Source organism: Salvelinus namaycush, chromosome 20, assembly GCF_016432855.1.
Source record: "Salvelinus namaycush isolate Seneca chromosome 20, SaNama_1.0, whole genome shotgun sequence".
NCBI lineage: Eukaryota > Metazoa > Chordata > Actinopteri > Salmoniformes > Salmonidae > Salvelinus > Salvelinus namaycush.
The window spans coordinates 38,930,963-38,950,299 of NC_052326.1; the positions used below are offsets into that span (position 1 = coordinate 38,930,963).

A 19,337-nucleotide genomic window follows, 5' to 3' on the forward strand; every position below is an offset into this window, starting at 1 on the left:
AAAACCATCACCCCTTTTGAATTTCTTTGCCCATGGGAGAAATATATTTCGCCCCCCCAGTTCTTTTTCCACAAAACTTCATCTAAAACTGTCGAATGGGTTTCCTGTAAACAGTAGATATTATAATCCTTCTCTTTTAGCCAGGTAAATACTGATCGTCTTTTCTTATTATCTGCTAAGCCATTACAATTGTAACTGGCTATACTTATTTCACCACTTACCATAATGAGACACACCTTTCAATTATTTTTATCAAAATATATGTTTGTAAACGTCCTATTAAAAAGTAACATAATGATTGAGTGTCTATATAGTTGTACCATGACATTTGCATCTCCACTAAGCAAACCTCCAATTGGTCCCCACTATTCCACCCGCCAAAAGCCCCCATCTCGAGTTGGGTTGTCATCCCAATGACCGGCAGACCACCCCCGACCCCCCGCATCGCACAGCCCCGGACCGACTGGGATCCATCCTTCAGAAAGTGCACACAGCGCCATCCACCGAACCGAAGCAGATCCATTGCCAAATGCATTTCCATCGCCCTCACCTCTATTTTTATTACATATTGCTGTGAATCATCCTCTATAGTCCCTAACATCTTTTACTTCTTCCTTCGCAACAGTTGTGGGATACACACATACACCCACACACATTCAGCCCTTACCCCCACACAACCATAAGCTCACCCTCTCAACAATTGAGAGGTATCTTTACTTTTACTCAAGTATGAAAATGGGATGCTTTTTCCACCACTGGAAATACCAATACACATGGTGACGCTGAGGTGGCTGCTGAACTAAAGTGTCAAAGTGTAGTCCAAAGTAATGCCTGCAGAGCACACACCCAACTTTGATTTCATGTTTTAATAAAAGATAGCTACGTGGTCTGAGGGGCTCATAAAGCATTGAGAGCAAATGCATATACAAATATCTTCTTGTCATCGACAGGACATGAAAAAGAAAGATGTTGTAATTTTTATTACAGTGTGGACCATTCAATCTATGTATTGTATAAACTAGGATTAACAGAACATGACAGGGTTGTCTAAAATAGTTACATTATAACAAAGAGGTATTTCTGATCATCTTGCTCCTGTTATCAGTCATAATTGTTCAAAATTAGTTTTTCCTCCTTATATACCCAGGATTTCTCTGTGAAATAATTCTTAAAGATGATTCAGTTGTGCTTTAGTGAGAGATTACATTACATCAGATCAAATTTATTTGTCACATACAAATGGTTAGCAGATGTTAACGCGAGTGTAGCGAAATGCTTGTGCTTCTAGTTCCAACCATGCAGTAATATCTAACAAGTAATCTAATAATTTCACAACAACTACCTTATACACACAAGTGTAAAGGAATGAAAAAGAATATGTACATAAAAATATATGGATGAGCGATGGCCGAACGGCATAGACAAGATGCAGTAGATGGTATAGAGTACAGTATATACATATGAGATGAGTAATGTAGGGTATGTAAACATTCTATAAAGTGGCATTGTTTAAAGTGGCTAGTAATACATTTATTACATCCGATTTTTTATTATTAAAGTGGCTAGAGATGAGTCAGTATGTTGGCAGCAGCCACTCAATGTTAGTGATGACTGTTTAACAGTCTGATGTACTTGAGAGAGAAGCTGATTTTCATTCTCTCGGTGCCAGCTTTGATGCACCTGTACTGACCTCGCCTTCTGGATGATAGCGGGGTGAACAGGCAGTGGCTCGGGTGGTTGTTGTCCTTGATGACCTTTTTGGCCTTCCTGTGACATCGGGTGGTGTAGGTGTCCTGGAGGGCAGGTAGTTTGCCCCCGGTGATGCGTTGTGCAGACCTCACTACCCTCTGGAGAGCCTTACGGTTGTGGGCGGAGCAGTTGCCATACCAGGCGGTGATACAGCCCGACAGGATGCTCTCGATTGTGCATCTGTAAAAGTTTGTGAGTGTTTTAGGTGACAAGTCGAATTTCTTCAGCCTCCTGAGGTTAAAGAGGATCTCCTGCGCCTTCTTCACCACGCTGTCTGTGTGGGTGAACCATTTCAGTTTGTCCGTGATGTGTACGCCGAGGAACTTAAAACTTTCCACCTTCTCCACTACTGTCCCGTCGATGTGGATAAGGGGCTGCTCCCTCTGCTGTTTCCTGAAGTCCACGATCATCTCCTTTGTTTTGTTGACATTGAGCGTGAGGTAGTTTTCCTGACACCACACTCCGAGGGCCCTCACATCCTCCCTGTAGGCAGTCTCGTCGTTGTTGGTAATCAAGCCTATCACTGTAGTGTCGTCTGCAAACTTGATGATTGAGTTGGAGGCGTGCATGGCCACGCAGTCATGGGTGAACAGGGAGTACAGGAGAGGGCTGAGAACGCACCCTTGTCGGGCCCCAGTGTTGAGGATCAGCGGGGTGGAGATGTTGTTTCCTACCCTCTCCACCTGGGGGTGGCCCGTCAGGAACTCCAGGATCCAGTTGCACAGGGCAGTGTCGAGACCCAGGGTCTCGAGTTTAATGATGAATTTGGAGGGTAATATGGTGTTAAATGCTGAGCTGTAGTTGATGAACAGCATTCTTACATAGGTATTCCTCTTGTCCAGATGGGTTAGGGCAGTGTGCAGTGTGATTGCGATTGCGTCGTCTGTGGACCTATTGGGGCGGTAAATAAATTGGATTGGGTCTAGGATGTCAGGTAGGGTGGAGGTGATATGGGCCTTGACTAGTCTCTCAAAGTACTTCATGATGACTGAAGTAAGTGCTACATGGTGATAGTCATTTAGCTCAGTTACCTTAGCTTTCTTGGGAACAGGAACAATGGTGGCCCTCTTGAAGCATGTGGGAACAGCAGACTGGGATAAGGATTGATTGAATATGTCCGTAAACACACCAGCCAGCTGGTATGTGCGTGCTCTGAGGACGTGACTAGGGATGCCGTCTGGGCCGGCAGCCTTGCGAGGGTTAACATGTTTAAATGTTTTACTCACGTTGGCCTCAGTGAAGGAGAGCCCACAGGTTTTGGTAGCGGGCCGTGTCGGTGGCACTGTATTGTCCTCAAAGCATGCAAAGAAGTTGTTTAGTTTGTCTGGGAGCAAGACATCGTGGTCTGCGACGGGGCTGGTTTTCTTTTTGTAGTCCGTGATTGACTGTAGACCCTGCCACATACTTCTCGTGTCTGAGCCGTTGAATTGTGACTCTACTTTGTCTCTATACTGACTATACTGACTTAGCTTGTTTGATTGCCTTTGCGCAGGGAATAGCTACACTGTTTGTATTCGGTCATGTTTCTGGTCACCTTGCCCTGATTAAAAGCCGTGGTTCGCGCTTTCAGTTTTGTGCGAATGCTGCCATCAATCCACAGTTTCTGGTTGGGGAAGGTTTTAATAGTCGCTGTGGGTGCAACATCACTGATGCACTTGCTAATAAACTCGCTCACCGAATCAGCGTATTCATCAATGTTATTGTCCGCCGCTATGCGGAACATATCCCAGTCCACGTTGAACTAGAACAGCATTGAACAGACCTGAGCACGGGCGCTTCCTGTTTTAGTTTCTGTCTATAGGCTGGAAGCAACAAAATGGAGTCGTGGTCAGATTTTCCAAAAGGAGGCCTGGGGAGGGCTTTGTATGCATTGCGGAAGTTAGAATAACAATGATCCAGGGTTTTGCCAGCCTGGGTCGCTCATTCGATATGCTGATACAATTTTGGAAGCCTTGTTTTCAGATTAGCCTTGTTAAAATCCCCAGCTAAAATCAATGCAGCCTTAGGATTTGTGGTTTCTAGTTTATATAGAGTCCAATTAAGTTCTTCCAGGGCCGTCGAGGTGTCTGCTTGGGGGGGATATACACAACTGTAATTATAATCGAAGAGAATTCCCTTGGTAGATAATGCGGTCGGCATTTGATTTTAAGGAATTCTAGGTCAGGTGAACTAAAGGACTTGAGTTCCTCTATGTTGTTATAATCACACCACGTCTCGTTAATCATAAGGCATACACCCCCGCCCTTCTTCTTACCAGAGAGATGTTTGTTTCTATCAGCGCGATGCGTGAAGAAACCAGGTGGCTGTACCGACTCTGATAATACATCCCGAGCGAGCCATGTTTCCGTGAAACAAAGAACGTTACAACCTCTGATGTCTTTCTGGAAGTCAACCCTTGCTCGGATTTCGTCTACCTTGTTGTCAAGAGACTGGGCATTGGCAAGTAGTATACTCGGGAGCTGTGGGCGATGTGCCCGTCTACGGAGCCTGACAAGAAGACCGCTCCGTCTGCCCCTTCTGCGGCGCCGTTGTTTTTAGTCGGCGGCTGGGATCCGATCCATTGTCCTGGGTGGTGGACCAAACATAGGATCAGCTTAGGGAAAGTCGTATTCCTGGTCGTAATGTTAGTGAGTTGACGTTGCGCTTATATCCAATAGTTCCTCCTGGCTGTATGTAATAAAACGTAAGATTTTCTGGGGTAACAATGTAAGAAATAATATATAAAAAATCTAAATACTGCATAGTTTCCTAGGAACGCGAAGCTAGGCAGCCATCTCTGTCGGCGCCAGAAGTCTGCACAAATCCTAGCAAAGAAAGAAGGTGCAATATAACATATTTCAGATATATTTCAGATAGGCCATCATTAGAAATGATGATTAGAAAGACCATCATTAGAAATGTACAGTTTATATGCAGATTGTTTTCTTATGCTCAGCACTACAAACCTTCCTACCTTGTCAGAAGCAATCAAATCAAGAGCTATAAAACACCCCAAACATGTATCTTCTCTAAACAGGGAACTACACTCCCCTCCATATTTATTTGTACAGCGAAGAAAACATTTGTGAAATTGACTCTACTCCAGCATTTTGTATTTCAGATCAAATCTTTCATATGTGGCAACAATACAGAATGTCACCTTTTATTTTAGGGTATTTTTACACTACCGTTCAAAGGTTTGGGGTCACTTAAAAATGTCCTTGTTTTTGTAAGAAAATTACATTTTTTGTCTTAAAATGACATCAAATTGATCTGAAATACAGTGTAGACAATGTTAATGTTGTAAATTACTATTGTAGCTGGAAACGGCTGATTTTCAATGGAATATCTACATAGGCGCACAGAAGCCCATTATCAACAACCATCACTCCTGTGTTCCAATGGCACGTTGTGTTAGCTTATCCAAGTTTATAATTTTGAAAGGCTAGTTGATCATTACAAAACCCTTTTACAATTCTGTTAGCATAGCTGAACACTGTCATTCCGATTAAAGAAGCAATAAAACTGCCCTTCCTTAGACTAGTTGTGTATCTTGAGCATCAGCATTTGTGGGTTCGATTGCAGGCTCAAAATACCTAGAAACAAAGACTTTCTTCTGAAACACGTCAGTCTATTCTTGTTCTGAGAAATGAAGGCTATTCCATGCGAGAAATTGCCAAGAAACTGAAGATCTCGTACAACCCTGTGTACTACGTTCTTCACAGAACAATGCAAACTGGCTCTAACCAGAATAGAAGTGGGAGGCCCCGGGTGCACAACTGAGCAAGAGGACAAGTACATTAGAGTGTCTAGTTTGAGAAACAGACGCCTCACAAGTCCTCAACTGGCAGCTTCAACAGTGAAGAGGCAACTCCGGGATGCTGGTCTTCTAGGCAGAGTTGCAAAGAAAAAGCAATTTCTCAGACTTGCCAATAAAACTACAAGATTAAGATGAAGGTGAAATACATAAGGTGTATTTCTAAACCGTAAAACAGATATGTTTGAAAATACCCTCAAGTAAAAGGAGGCATTATGTACTGTTTCCTTATATGAAACATTTGATCTCAAATCCAAAATGCTGTAGCCAAATTTACAAATGTTTGCTTCACTGTCCAAATAAATCCAAGATGGCGTAGCAGTTAAGACGTCTTTGTCTTTGTCTTGTCATGTCCCGTGTATAAATATATTTTTTCCCTTCGTATATATTCCGTATATATTTTTTATATTTTTAACCTCAGTTTCAACATACTCTCCTGCAACCCGCCTCACCCAATGTGGTATGGATCTGCTATTTTCTATACTTTAAAACCGGAACCCTCAACAGAAGCTAGCCAGCTATTAGTCAGTTAGCCACTGCTAGCGGTCATCACCTAACCTTAGTCAGGTCAACTCCTGCCAGTCTTCAACCCAGAGCATACCGGACTGCTTTTTCTCCACATCTCCGGTTTCCTACCGCAAGCTCTGAACCTTTTGACCTGGATCATCGCAGCTAGCTAGCTGCTATCCGAGTGACTACCCCCTGGCTAACGTCTCTGTCCCGAAGCAAGCACCGGTGAGCCTGGAACTAGCCTCGTGCTAGGCCCATCTCCTGGCTAACTCAGCCACTCCTTGGGCTACAATACATATTTTGCCAATTGGCCTGGACCCATTTTTACTGCCGACACGAAGCCCCACTGATTCCATCACGATCTACTGACGTAATCCGCCAGATGGGTTTCAACAGGCTCCTCTGTCACGACGTCCCCTAAAGGCCCATCCGCTAGCCTGCTAGCCACGGCCCGCAAGCTGTCTAGAGCATATCGACTGTTAGCTGAAGAGGACCATCAGCGAATTTCTAGGGCTACAATACCTATTTTGCCAATTGGCCTGGACCCTTTTATTGCCTACACGGAGCCCTGTTGATCCAACACGACTGGTCTGCCGACGTAACCGTCCGAGGGGGCTACAACAGACTGCTTCCGTCGCGACGTCCCTCTAAGGGCCTTCTGCTAGCCTGCTAGCCCCAGCCCGCTAGCTCTCTGAATCGCCGTATCTCCAGCTCGCCAAGCTTCCCACTGGTCCCTATGATCACTCGGCTACGCATGCCTCTCCCTAATGTCAAATGTCTTGTCCATTGCTGTTTTGGTTAGTGATTATTGTCTTATTTCACTGTAGAGCCTCCAGCCCTGCTCAATATGCCTTAGCTAGCCCTTTTGTTTCACCTCCCACACATGCGGTGACCTCACCTGGTCTAAATGATGTCTCTAGAGACAAAACCTCTCTCATCATCACTCAATGCCTAGGTTTACCTCCACTGTATTCACATCCTACAATTCCCTTGTCTGTACATTATGCCTTGAATCTATTCTTCCGCGCCCAGAAACCTGCTCCCTTTACTTTCTGCTCCGAATGCACTAGACAACCAGTTCTTATAGCCTTTAGCCGTACCCTTATCTTACTCCTCCTCTGTTCCTCTGGTGATGTAGAGGTTAATGAAGGCCCTGCAGCACCTAGCTCCACTCCCATTCCCCAGGCGCTCTCATTTGTTGACTTCTGTAACTGTAAAAGCCTTGGTTTCATGCATGTTAACATTAGAAGCCTCCTCCCTAAGTTTGTTTTACTCACTGCTTTAGCACACTCTGCCAACCCGGATGTCCTAGCCGTGTCTGAATCCTGGCTTAGGAAGGCCACCAAAAATCCTGAAATTTCCATCCCTAACTATAACATTTTCCAACAAGATAGAGCTGCCAAAGGGGGTGGAGTTGCAATCTACTGCAGATATAGCCTGCAGAGTTCTGTCATGCTATCCAGGTCTGTGCCCAAACAATTCGAGCTTCTACTTGTGAATTGATTCCCCCCCATCTATCATCAGAGCTCGTACTGTTAGGTGACCTAAACTGGGACATGCTTAACACTCCGGCCGTCCTATAATCTAAGATAGATGCCCTCAATCTCACACAAATTATCAATGAACCTACCAGTTACAACCCCAAATTTGTAAACACGGGCACCCTCATAGATATCAAAACACTTCAGCGAGCAGGCCTTTCGAATCGACCTGGCCTCATTCCGTCAGTAGAGGATGCCTGGTTATTCTTTAAAAGTGCCTTCCTCACCATCTTAAATAAGCATGCCCTATTCGAAATTTTTTGAATCATGAACAGATATAGCCCCTGGTTTACTCCAGACCTAACTGCCCTTGACCACCACAAAAACACCCCATGGCGTACCGCATTCGCATCGAATAGCCCCGCGATATGCAACTTTTCAGGGAAGTTAGGAACCTATATACACACGCAGTTAGGAAAGGAAAGGCTAGCTTTTTCAAACAGAAATTTGCATCCTGTAGCACAAACTCCAAAAAGTTCGGGGACACTGTAAAGTCCATGGAGAATAAGAGCACCTCCTCCCACATGCCCACTGCACTGAGGCTAGGAAACACTGTGACCACCGATAAGTCCACGATAATTGAGAATTTCAATAGGCATTTTTCTACGGCTGGCCAGGCTTTCCTCCTGGCTACCCCAGACACGGCCAACAGCCCTGCATCCCCCACAACAACTTGCCCAAACATCCCCTATTTCTCCTTCACCCAAATCCAGATAGTTGATGTTCTGAAAGAGTTGCAAAATCTGGACCTCTACAAAGCAGCTGGGCTAGACAATCTGGACCCTCTCTTTCTAAAATTATCCGCTGCAATTGTTGCAACCCCTATTACTAGCCTGTTCAACCTCTCTTTCGTATCGTCTGAGATCCCCAAAGATTGGAAAGTTGCCACGGTCACCCCTATCTTCAAAGGGGGAGACACTCTAGACCCAACCTGTTACAGACCTATATCTATCCTACCCTGCCATATCTAGAGGTCTTCGAAATCCAAGTTAACGAACAGATCACAGACCATTTTGAATCGCATCTACCTTCTCCACTATGCAATCTGGTTTCCGAGCTAGTCATGGGTGCACCTCAGCCACGCTCAAGGTCCTAAATGATATCATAACCGCCATCGATGAGAGACAATACTGTGCAACCGTATTCATCGACCTGGCCAAGGCTTTTGACTCTGTCAATCACCACATTCTTATCGGCAGACTCAACAGCCTTGGTTTCTCAAATGACTGCCTCGCCTGGTTCACCAACTACTTCTCATACAGAGTTCAGTGTGTCAAATCGGAGGGCCTGTTGTCCGGACCTCTGGCAGTCTCTTTGGGGGTGCCACAGGGTTCAATTCTCGGGCCGACTCTTTTCTCTGTATACATCAATGATGTCGCTCTTGCTGCGGGTGATTCTCTGATCCACCTCTACGCAGAGGACACCATTCTGTAATTTTTAGTATGAGTTTGAGTTTATTTATTTTATTTTTACAGGGACAGTGCACATTAATCAACGTTTCAGTAAAAGTGCCGGTTTTAGCCAGCCGGCTAATTTTCAACCGCAGTCCCTGGGCAGGTAATTAAAAACAATTACACTATAGACAATCATTGAGCAGTGAGCACACGCAGAGCAACATAGGACAAGCAAGACATAGCATACAAACAGAGCAATATAGAACAAAAAGCAGCTAGACAAAATTCATAAAAGTAACAAAGTGTTTCCACACCTCACAAGCTACAAACAACAGACAACATGGAAAGCAACAATACACAGCTAGGGATTATGTTCACAAATCTGATTGACCTTTAGCCATGTCTTCATGCATTTTGTGAAAGTGTGATATGTGGTGCAGTTATGTCTGTCTGATGGCAGTGTATTCCAGACATGGGAAGCTCTCACAGAGAAAGCGGATTTACTAAAGGTGATTTTCCTTAAGGGAACTATACAGTTACCTCTCATGGCAGACCTTGTGGATCTGCTGCCATATGTTTGGGTTTTCTGTTTAACAAAACTACTGAGTGGAGGTGGAGCCAGTCCATTTAGGATCCATTTAGGATCTTGAATACAATACAAGCGTCGGTTGTATTGCACAAGATTTTCCCAACTCAGGAGCTCATGCTTTCTGAGGATGTAACAGTGATGATGGCTATTGGGCTTCCTTTCAAGCACTTTGAGAGCCTGTTTGTAGACAGACTGAATAGGTTTTAATGTTGTACAGCAAGCGTGGGCCCAACGAGTCAAGCAGTATGTTAAGTGGGGGAGTATCATAGATTTGAAGTACAGTTTTGCTACCTCTGTAGTCAAACAATTTCGTATAAATCCGAAATTAGCTAGGTTGAATTTGGTTATTTATTTTCAGGCCCTTCTTTGGACACTGTGTTAACTAACCTCCAGATGAGTTTCAATGCCATACTTGTTGTTTGCTCCTTCCGTGGCCTGCAACTGCTCTTAAATGCAAGTAAAACTAAATGCATGCTCTTCAACCGATCGCTGCCCGCACCTGCCTGCCCGCCCGTCCAGCATCACTACTCTGGACGGTTCTGACTTAGAATATATGGACAATTACAAATACCTAGGTGTCTGGTTAGACTGTAAACTCTCCTTCCAGACTCACATTAAACATCTCCAATCCAAAATTAAATCTAGAATCGGCTTCCTATTTCGCAGCAAAGCATCCTTCACTCATGCTGCCAAACATACCCTCATAAAACTGACTATCCTACCGATCCTTGACTTCGGCGATGTCATTTACAAAATAGCCTCCAACACTCAGCAAATTGGATGCAGTCTATCACAGTGCCATCCGTTTTGTCACCAAAGCCCCATATACTACCCACCACTGCGACCTGCATGCTCTCGTTGGCTGGCCCTCGCTTCATACTCGTCGCCAATCCCACTGGCTTCAGGTCATCTATAAGTCTTTGCTAGGTAAAGCACCGCCTTATCTCAGCTCACTGGTCACCATAGCAGCACCCACCCGTGGCACACGCTCCAGCAGGTATATTTCACTGGTCATCCCCAAAGCCTATTCCTCCTTTGGCCGCCTTTCCTTCCAGTTCTCTGCTGCCAATGACTAGAACGAATTGCAAAAATCACTGAAGCTGGAGACTCATATCTCCCTCACTAACTTTAAACATCAGCTGTCATAGCAGCTCACAGATCATTGCAAATAAAATAGCAAATAAAATAGCAAAATTGCAAATAAAATAGAACATGCTTGATTATCAAAAACTGAAATCAATCAAATCTAATGATACCTTGGAATAGCCCATCTGTAAATAGCCCATCCAACTACCGCATCCCCATATGTTTTTTTTTTTTGCTCCTTTGCACCCCAGTATCTCTACTTGCATATTCACCTTCTACGCATCTATCACTCCAGTGTTTAATTGCTAAGTTGTAATTACTTCGACACTACGGCCTATCTATTGCCTTACCTCCCTTATCTTACCTCATTTGCACACACTGTATATATATTTTTTCTATTCTGTTATTGACTGTACATTTGTTTATTCCATGTGGATCTCAGAGTTGTTGTTTGTGTCGCACTCCTTTGCTTTACCTTGGCCAGGTCGCAATTGTAAATGAGAACTTGTTCTCATCTTGCCTACCTGGTTATATAAAGGTGAAATAAATAAATAAAATATCACTGTCATTGAGATGTCCTCTGTGTTATATGGCTGTGTTATTGAAGTGTCCTCAATGTGTTCTCTGCCTCCCCAGATCACAGAGCAGCAGCTCCGGCAGACCAACGACCGCTTCAAGGCCTTCCTCAACGGAGACACCCAGATAGTGGCTGACGAAGCTTTCATCAACGCAGTCCAGAGTTACTATGAGGTACAATAACATAACCTCTCTCTCTCTCTCTCGTTGGCTGGCCCTCGCTTCATACTCATCGCCAATCCCACTGGCTCCAGGTCATCTATAAGTCTTTGCTAGGTAAAGCTTTGCTAGCTAAAGCTCTCTCTCTCTGTCTCTCTGTCTCTGTGTCTCTGTCTCTGTGACTAACTTGCAGTCTTCACCCCCTGAGCCCAGTTTTTCAAAAGTTATCTGATCGGATTTCGGCAATCAGATGGGATTTAATGCATAGAAATATAATGAATAGAACAGGCATTCAAGTCAGTGATATGCCCATTCTATTAATTATATTTCTATGCTTTTAATCCTATCCGATTGAATTTTGAAAAACGGGGCACTGGAGTCTGTCACAGTCTTATAATACTATGAGATAACCTAACAGGGTTGTGTGCTCAGCCCTGTGGCTACGCATGACTCCAACTCAATCATCAAGTAGGCCCGATTACCAACAACAATGAGACAGCCTCTAGGGAGGAGGTTAGAGCCCGGGTGGAGTGGTGCCAGGAAAATAACCTCTCCCTCAACGTAAAAAACAAACAAAGGAGTATGGCGTCAAATTGATCTCTAAAATGGAGCGCGTGCGAAATGACGTTGTTGAGCAAGATGGAACATCATTGAGCAAGTAAACACTGAGTCGAGAGAGCAGAGGATGCGTCCTGTAAGCAGAAGATGGGTGCTGCGAGTGCATAGACCAGTTGAAAGCACAGCTATTTGGCCAAGGCCGAGAGGATCGGTCCCACGAGTGCACAGGCCAAACTTGAGAGCTTGCAAGTGCGACTTTGAGTGATTAATTACTTGTTAGCCAGTAACGTTTGTCTGTAAGACGAAAAGCAGACAGTCTGCTCTAGCTAAGTAACACCATAGTACATCACTAGATAATAGTTTCTCTTCACTTTTCCACAAAGTGTCTGGTAGGTGTTTGCTTGATATGAGGGAGTTAATGTATCAAAGAATAATTGGATTATGGACATACTGTGGATGTGATCTAACAGGTTTATTCATCACACACTAGGTCCTGGACATCATTTAATACAGCTAAATATAATGATTCCATTGTTGGGAATAACATGTGGGTACATACATAATAATGGCATAATGATGATACCATTGAAAGAGAAGAAGGACCAGGAGGGTAGTGTTGTGTCTTTGACTATGCCAGATTAATTGCTATGACATGCTATTCTATAAAATAATTTCTCCGTAATTAATATTACCTGATTGAACTAATCATGTAAATGTTAATTAACTAGAGAGGGACACCACGAAATAATATTTATAGAGCTGTTATCTTTCGAATAAACTCTTAAAGATTTAGTAAGATTTTACGTCCATAACAGTCACATTAATCGTCATTTTATTCAGTCTCATCTGAAAGTTGTAAGTCCTTGGTTATCTGCAAGAATCCTGGCTAACAAGTTGAATCAGCAATACAAAATTGGGTTTAATTATTTATTTACTAAATACCTAACTAATCACACAGAAACACACATACACAATTAAATCATAACTTGATCACAAATTACGTCACACAGAAAAACGTCCCTAGCGGGCGGAATAGATATGACAGCTTGTTACACAAAGGGAAGGGGCTGAGTCCTAGTGAAAGAGCGGGAGACTTGAACATAGGCGAGCTGTACTATCGTAAATACAGTATCTTATGCATTCTAAATTACCGCCCATTTGAAGAGGAAAATGCAATACATATTTACTCTGAGCTGCGCTTCAGTAGGTTGGTGGTAGATGGACCGTGTCGCCAACCCGAGTCCTCTGTCCTTTGAAGAATGTCTCTGGTAGTCACGGGATACGTTGTGTGTAGTAGACGGGATACTTGGACTGTCCTTCCTAACCTGTGTTTAAGCTGTTGCTAACTCAACGGCTAGGAGATATCACTTCTGTAGTGAATACGAGTTCAAAGTTCATACCATTCACAATCAAAGTCCATGCTGATGTTGGCTTCATCTATAGTTATTATCTGAACCATTCTGACACTGGATCGTCATCCTAGCGTACCCGGAACAGGAAGTTATATTCTTGTTCATGGCCTTTATAGTGGAGGGAGAGGGGTGTGTCTGAAAAGTTTATAACCCATGCCTCTTCACAGGGGCGGGCCACTGTGAGCAGAGGAAAACTTATGAAAGCACAGATCTCTCATTTGGAAGCTAAAATTACATTTCACCTCTTCACAAATAATGTCATATTCAAACATTTCAATTAAACAACAATTCCATGTGAATCCGATACCTCTGACGTTTAGACTTTCCACAGTAGAGTTTATGTCATTCTATCATTGATGAGAATGTGTCAGAGGGCAACCGAACTGACATAATATACCTTAAGTACCACCGCATATGTTTAGTTGGTCGGATTACCAGAATATAGTTCATTTCCCCCAACTTCTGATGTTACCCAGAATCTCTATGTTAACCAAGGGGTTTTCTTATGTCACATCAGTTATAGTAGGGAGAGAGAAAAAGGGGGAACGAGGTATTTATGACTGTCATAAACCTACCCCCAACCCAACGTCATGACAGTCCCCCCATGTTGGGTTCAATCTTGCGATTAACCTGCATGTTGCAAAAATGACCGTGGGTTGTCCTGGTTGTGGACCATCGTTGTGGTCCCCATCTGGTGGTCGACCCAGGTAGGGTTTCTGCGAATGAAGAAGTCTGCTCCATGGCTGGACAGCAGATGTCCAGTTGGTGATCGCTGTTGCAGTCCCCCCTCTGGTGTGGTCGACCCGGGTAGGGTGTCTGCAAATGAAGAAGTCTGCTCCATGGCTGGGCAGCGGAGGTCCGGATTGGGATCGCCGTTCCGGACCCGTCGTCTGGTCGTCCAGACTGGAAGATCTGGGCAGTAACTTAGGCAGATGTTAACAACGCACACACACTCATGAAATATATCATTACATTTCCTCCCAAATGAGCGGCGTTGTGGCACTAACTGATGGTTGTATGGGGAAGTTGTTTATGGCTATCACTTTCTACATGCCGAAGAAAATGAAACAAAATAAATGAAAGCATAAACAAAACAAAATATAGTTATTGGCAAAATAACTTGGCAAAATGACCCTATCATGGCATTGTCTAATGTCATATCTAGGGCTCTTCTACTTTGCGGGGTGTTGGTTAAGGTACTATCCTAAGTTGATAACTATATGATACGTCTACAGCTGTAAGGCACTAGTTTTGGGCAGTCTACAGGGATGACCTATGGACTTCTGAGAAGAAAACTGGTGAGTGCTGTAGCTGTAGAGTTAAAGGCCTCAAAATAAATGTTCAACTTTACTAAGGCTGGTATTTTGCTCGGACCCTTAAGTGATCCTAGCATAAATCCTAATTGGATGTTCCGTTGTACATGTGCGTTTATGCTTACGCAAGCACACATGCCAAGGGAAGGAAACCAAGTATTCTGGCAGATTACAACTTGTTCAGAATGAGTCTGACGTAGTCAGGTAATTTTCAGGTCAATGCCTGGAGGTCAGTCAGAATTGGTGTCGAGGGAGTCTGTAGTGGTTTTACTACCAGTCACTGTCTTCCACTATTGTAGTGGCAGTAGGTATGAAGAAATATACTTCATAGCTATGTTATCCACGGAGGAGCTAACCTCATGACGGAAGTACTGTAAGTATTAGACCAGTCGTACGTGGTGTGATCGTGGTTCCTGACTTCTAATAACTTTTTCTCCTGTACGGAGGATTCTATTTATTAGTGGCGTGTGTGTTAACCATTGGAAGAGTGCAATGGAGATTCCCTTCCCTGAGTGACTCCTATGTTGCTATTATCAATAGCAATTTAACTTGTGAGGTTACTAATCCTCCTACTGAGTGTTGCTGGACTGACTGTGGTATTGGTACTGGTACTCAAGGGGTCCAGTTGTCCTACCGATTTATTCTGAAATGTTATCCTACAGGAATACATGATTAGAGCATTTTACTAGTTGTCTTGTAGTGACTACTACACAAGGCAAGGAATGATTATTGTTGCCATTTGTTTTGGAGGTGGACAAGTCCACTGGACTTCCTTTACGACCAGTGTGGTACACCTCAGTACTATCTTAGATGTGTTCTAAGAGGCCCCTAGACAGGGATTATGTCTGCTCCTCACTGTTCTCAAATGGGAGTTTACAACTAGATTTGATTTATGCTCTGGCGGCCTCGTACGGTGTTGTCCGTAGTCTCGACCCCCCCACCGGCCTCGATAAGGCTCATCATGGGTCTGGGATACTATTCCCCCCCTTTGTGTCTCGGGACCCCCCCACCAGCATGTGGTGTTGGTATCCGAGGCGCAAACGAAAGGTTCGGACCCTATGTACGAGTTGTCAGTGGCCGCGTTATTATGAGAATGGCTGCAACCTTTCAACCAAATCTCCTGGTGTTTGTGCTTCAACACCCTCAGTGGCTGTCGAGGTCTGTCAGTCATCACCGCGTCCGCGCGTGGCAACCTCTTCAGTACCTGCGAACTGAGACGAGGATATCGGTCTGTGATATCGCAAAGTGTTTCACCAGTGGGAATCATCGGGTCAGCTGCTGGACTGACGCCATTAGTGTCATTGTAAGGGTTGACAGTCCCCAACAAAGCGGAAGGTGTATCATCGGAAGCAGAGTATACTCTGCGCATCGATGTTTTTCTTGCTGAGACGGCCGCAGTGCTTGCGGAAATGTCTGAAGGGCAAGAGGAGTTCATCTCAACTACCGTATTGCACGACTGCACGGAGGAGGGAAGTTGCTTATTAACAGAGACAGCTGGCTCGAAATCCTGAAAAGAATGGTCAATCAGGTTGGCTGATGGAATGTGTTGAGATATCGTAATATCTCCTTGGATCGGATTCTGCCCCAAGAGGGTTTTAAACGTCTTTTTCCCAAGGGGTGCTTTTGACAGATATCCCTCGTGACTGACTGTGTTGCAGCTAGCGTTAGGGGAAGACAGTGTGGTCAGTGGAGAAGGCACTGTGGCCTGTGACCATACCTGGTTGGTTTTCCAATCCATCAATGGGAGTAACCGATCCATCAAGTCTGCTCCAAGTAGCAGGGGTACAGTTTCGAGGCTAGTGACATACACAGGGTGGACGAGCGATATGTCCTTGAAGTGTAGTTTCAGCATGACTCTCAATGTGAGAGGCGAGGTAGTCTGAGTGACCCCTCGAAGTGTAGTGTCGCATCGTTCCACTTTTAACCAACGTTTAGTTGGCTTCAAAGCCCTTTTTAGATCATCAAACAATGTTTGAGAGATGAGTGATATAGTCGCACCCGAATCAATTAGCGCATGACAAGTTAAGCAGTCCTCCAGGACTGTTTCCAGGTATGGTCGTTTCGATTCGTGTTTAGTGGACATATTCCCCACAAAGTGGAGTGGTCTTTCGCAACAACGTGATGTGTCAATTCTGTTCAAGGTGGAAGCAGATTGACTTTTACGATTTTGAGTGGGCTTGGCTTTAACGAAGCGTTTGACCTTTTTCTTCGCAACCTTTGTATCAGAGTTTATAGACGAAGCCCGTGGGCTTGTTTCTTGGTCAATCGGGCCCTGGATAGGGTCTCGAGTGAAAGCAGGAGGGATTTGAATTTTAACGTCCTTGCTATGGGTGTTAATTCCTGCGGACCTGGAGTCCGGTAATTCCCTGTCTAGTCCTTGTGACTTATCTTTTACCCTTTTCTCAAATGTTTCTCGCTTTAGTTCTTCACCTAGTGGAACTTCTGGAGAACATTGGTCTACGTTTTGATCATCCTTCAACCCTTTGTTACCCTTGTGCTCTGACACTTTGTGTGGGTTGGGTGCAGGAACGTAGTGAACAGGTCGATTGTAGCGGTAGTCGTTTTGATGGCGACGTGCTTTACAGTTATTTCGACCGCGGAGGTTATTGGAATCATGGTTTCGTGGTAGAAACTGTTGTTGTGCGTCATCTCTTAACGCTCCAATACCTGATAATGCACCCTCTGACTGGAGTGAGTGCTCCTGGTCAAACTTCAAAACCGAGTGGTCAGGGCTCTTGGCATTGCGAGCTTTTGATGCCTCAAAAGCTGTGCTTGCAAGCTCTCTGAGTTGTAAGATAGGCAAGCCAATGTGGGCTGCAGTGCCCAAGTAGGTAATGAAGGTGGGATACATGTTCGACAGGAACATTTGTTTAAATGGTAACAGGTCTTCCATGCCTGTTTCAGTGAGTAGGCCAAAGTAAGCTGAACGAAGCCTATGATAGTAAGCTTGTGGGTGTTCATTCCGAGCTTGTTTGACCGTGTTAGCCAGTGAGCTATCGTGTTTGCGAGTTGCAGAACCACTGAATTCTAATTTCAAAGCTGTGGCAAGTTTAGCGTAGTCATTTAGCACGTGTTGCTCTTGTAGGCGAAGGAACCTTGTCACGTGTCTATTCGACGTTCGCTTCAACAGGTAAACCCTGTCAGAACCCGTAGCGTTCGGGTAGCCATCCAACGCGTCCTCTATGTCAGCTAGGAACGTCTCAGTATCGTTTGGCTGACCTGGAACGGGGTCAAAGGTGGGGAAATACTTGACGAGTTTGTCAAGGTATTCCGCGTCAAGCGGGCGGAGAGGGTGGGCTTTATCCTGTGGGGAAAGTGGGGCCAAAAGGCCAAGAGGAGAAGCCAAGCTTTGGCTTTGTTGGCCAAGAGGCGCCCTATTACTCAGTGCCGAATGGCCAAACGGAGAAGACTGGGGGACACCTGACGGAGGCAATGTCTGAAACCTATCGTCTTCACTCCTTTGAGTACCGGGCTCCGGTTGCTTGGATGGATAGTCACGCTGTAGAGCGTGACCCTTCTGGACTTCCTCCAGATGGTACCTAAGGGTGGTATTCTGCTGCATTGCAGAGTCCACTTGAGCGCTTAGAGTACTGATTTTGGACACGTGAGTGTCGCACTTGCTCCTTTCGGTCTCAAACTTATCTGTCATGGTTTGCAAATAGAGGTCTTGAGTACGGAGCGAGAGATTCAGTGATGAGATTTCTTCCGCTTGCTTAGAGATCAAGATTTCCATCTTCATCACCCGAGTTCTCTCATCATTCATTTGTTCAGCGACTTCAATGAGTTCTGCTGATTTGTCATCCAACTTTGGCATTGTGTTCATAAACTGATCGTCTTTGGTCTGCAGAATTTTGAGTAGAACCGTGTTACTCTGAGTAACGTTCAATAAAACTGCCTGCATGTTATCAAATTGCGCGCTCCTATTTGTAGATAACTCAACAGATTTATCTAGTTTGGAGTGGACCACCTCGTATTTAGTTTTGGCTAAATCGAGTTGTTCCTGGAGACAGCGATTGTGTTGAAAATGTTGTGCTCGTTCATCGTCATAAGTATTTGCAATTACTTTCAATTGTTCAGATTTCAAACGCAGTTCCTCGACTAGCAGAATGTTTTAATTTCCTGCTTTTGTCAATAGTTGCTCAGTTCTATCCACCTGTACCCTAATGCTAGCCATGACTGGCACGTGCTTCAGCTGTGCACGGTGGTATTGAACCGATGCCACATTCTTATGGCGATACATCAGTGCAAAAGTGGGGAGAACCGTCACAAAGCCTGTGTTTGATGGTTGATTTTGGAGAGCGTTCGCAATTTCGGCTGTTTTTTCACTAATGGCATAATTAGGGTTGGTATCGCTGCTGAGGTCAGAGATCAATCCTTTTATGGGTGGAGGTTCACTACTTAGCGGAGGAGTGGTGATCACCTCCTTTGATAGCTTGCACATTATTAGAAAAGTTTAGATTAAAAATTTTCCCTAAATTTATTCAAAGTTTGGGTTTGGAATTAATTGGAAGCTGCAAAGACAAGTTTAATCTATTTATAGATGTTGACGAACTACCAGTACTGTACCAGTAATGTGGAAGTTGGACGCGAATGAATTTGCAAAAGCAAATTGAATTAATTAATCAATGCCAATGATTAATCCTACCTGTGTAGG

General features: G+C 44.4%; 1 protein-coding gene across 12 annotated transcripts in view; it reads left to right on the plus strand.

Moving 5' to 3' along the window:
- Positions 1-19,337, plus strand: part of LOC120064617 (calcium-dependent secretion activator 1-like) — a 183,158-nt gene that overhangs the window by 32,609 nt on the left and 131,212 nt on the right. For all 12 annotated transcript variants that reach the window (XM_039015223.1, XM_039015224.1, XM_039015229.1 and 9 more), the window contains exon 2: positions 11,302-11,415. In XM_039015223.1, the coding sequence (XP_038871151.1) occupies positions 11,302-11,415 (114 nt within the window). The remainder of the gene's footprint in view (positions 1-11,301; positions 11,416-19,337) is intronic.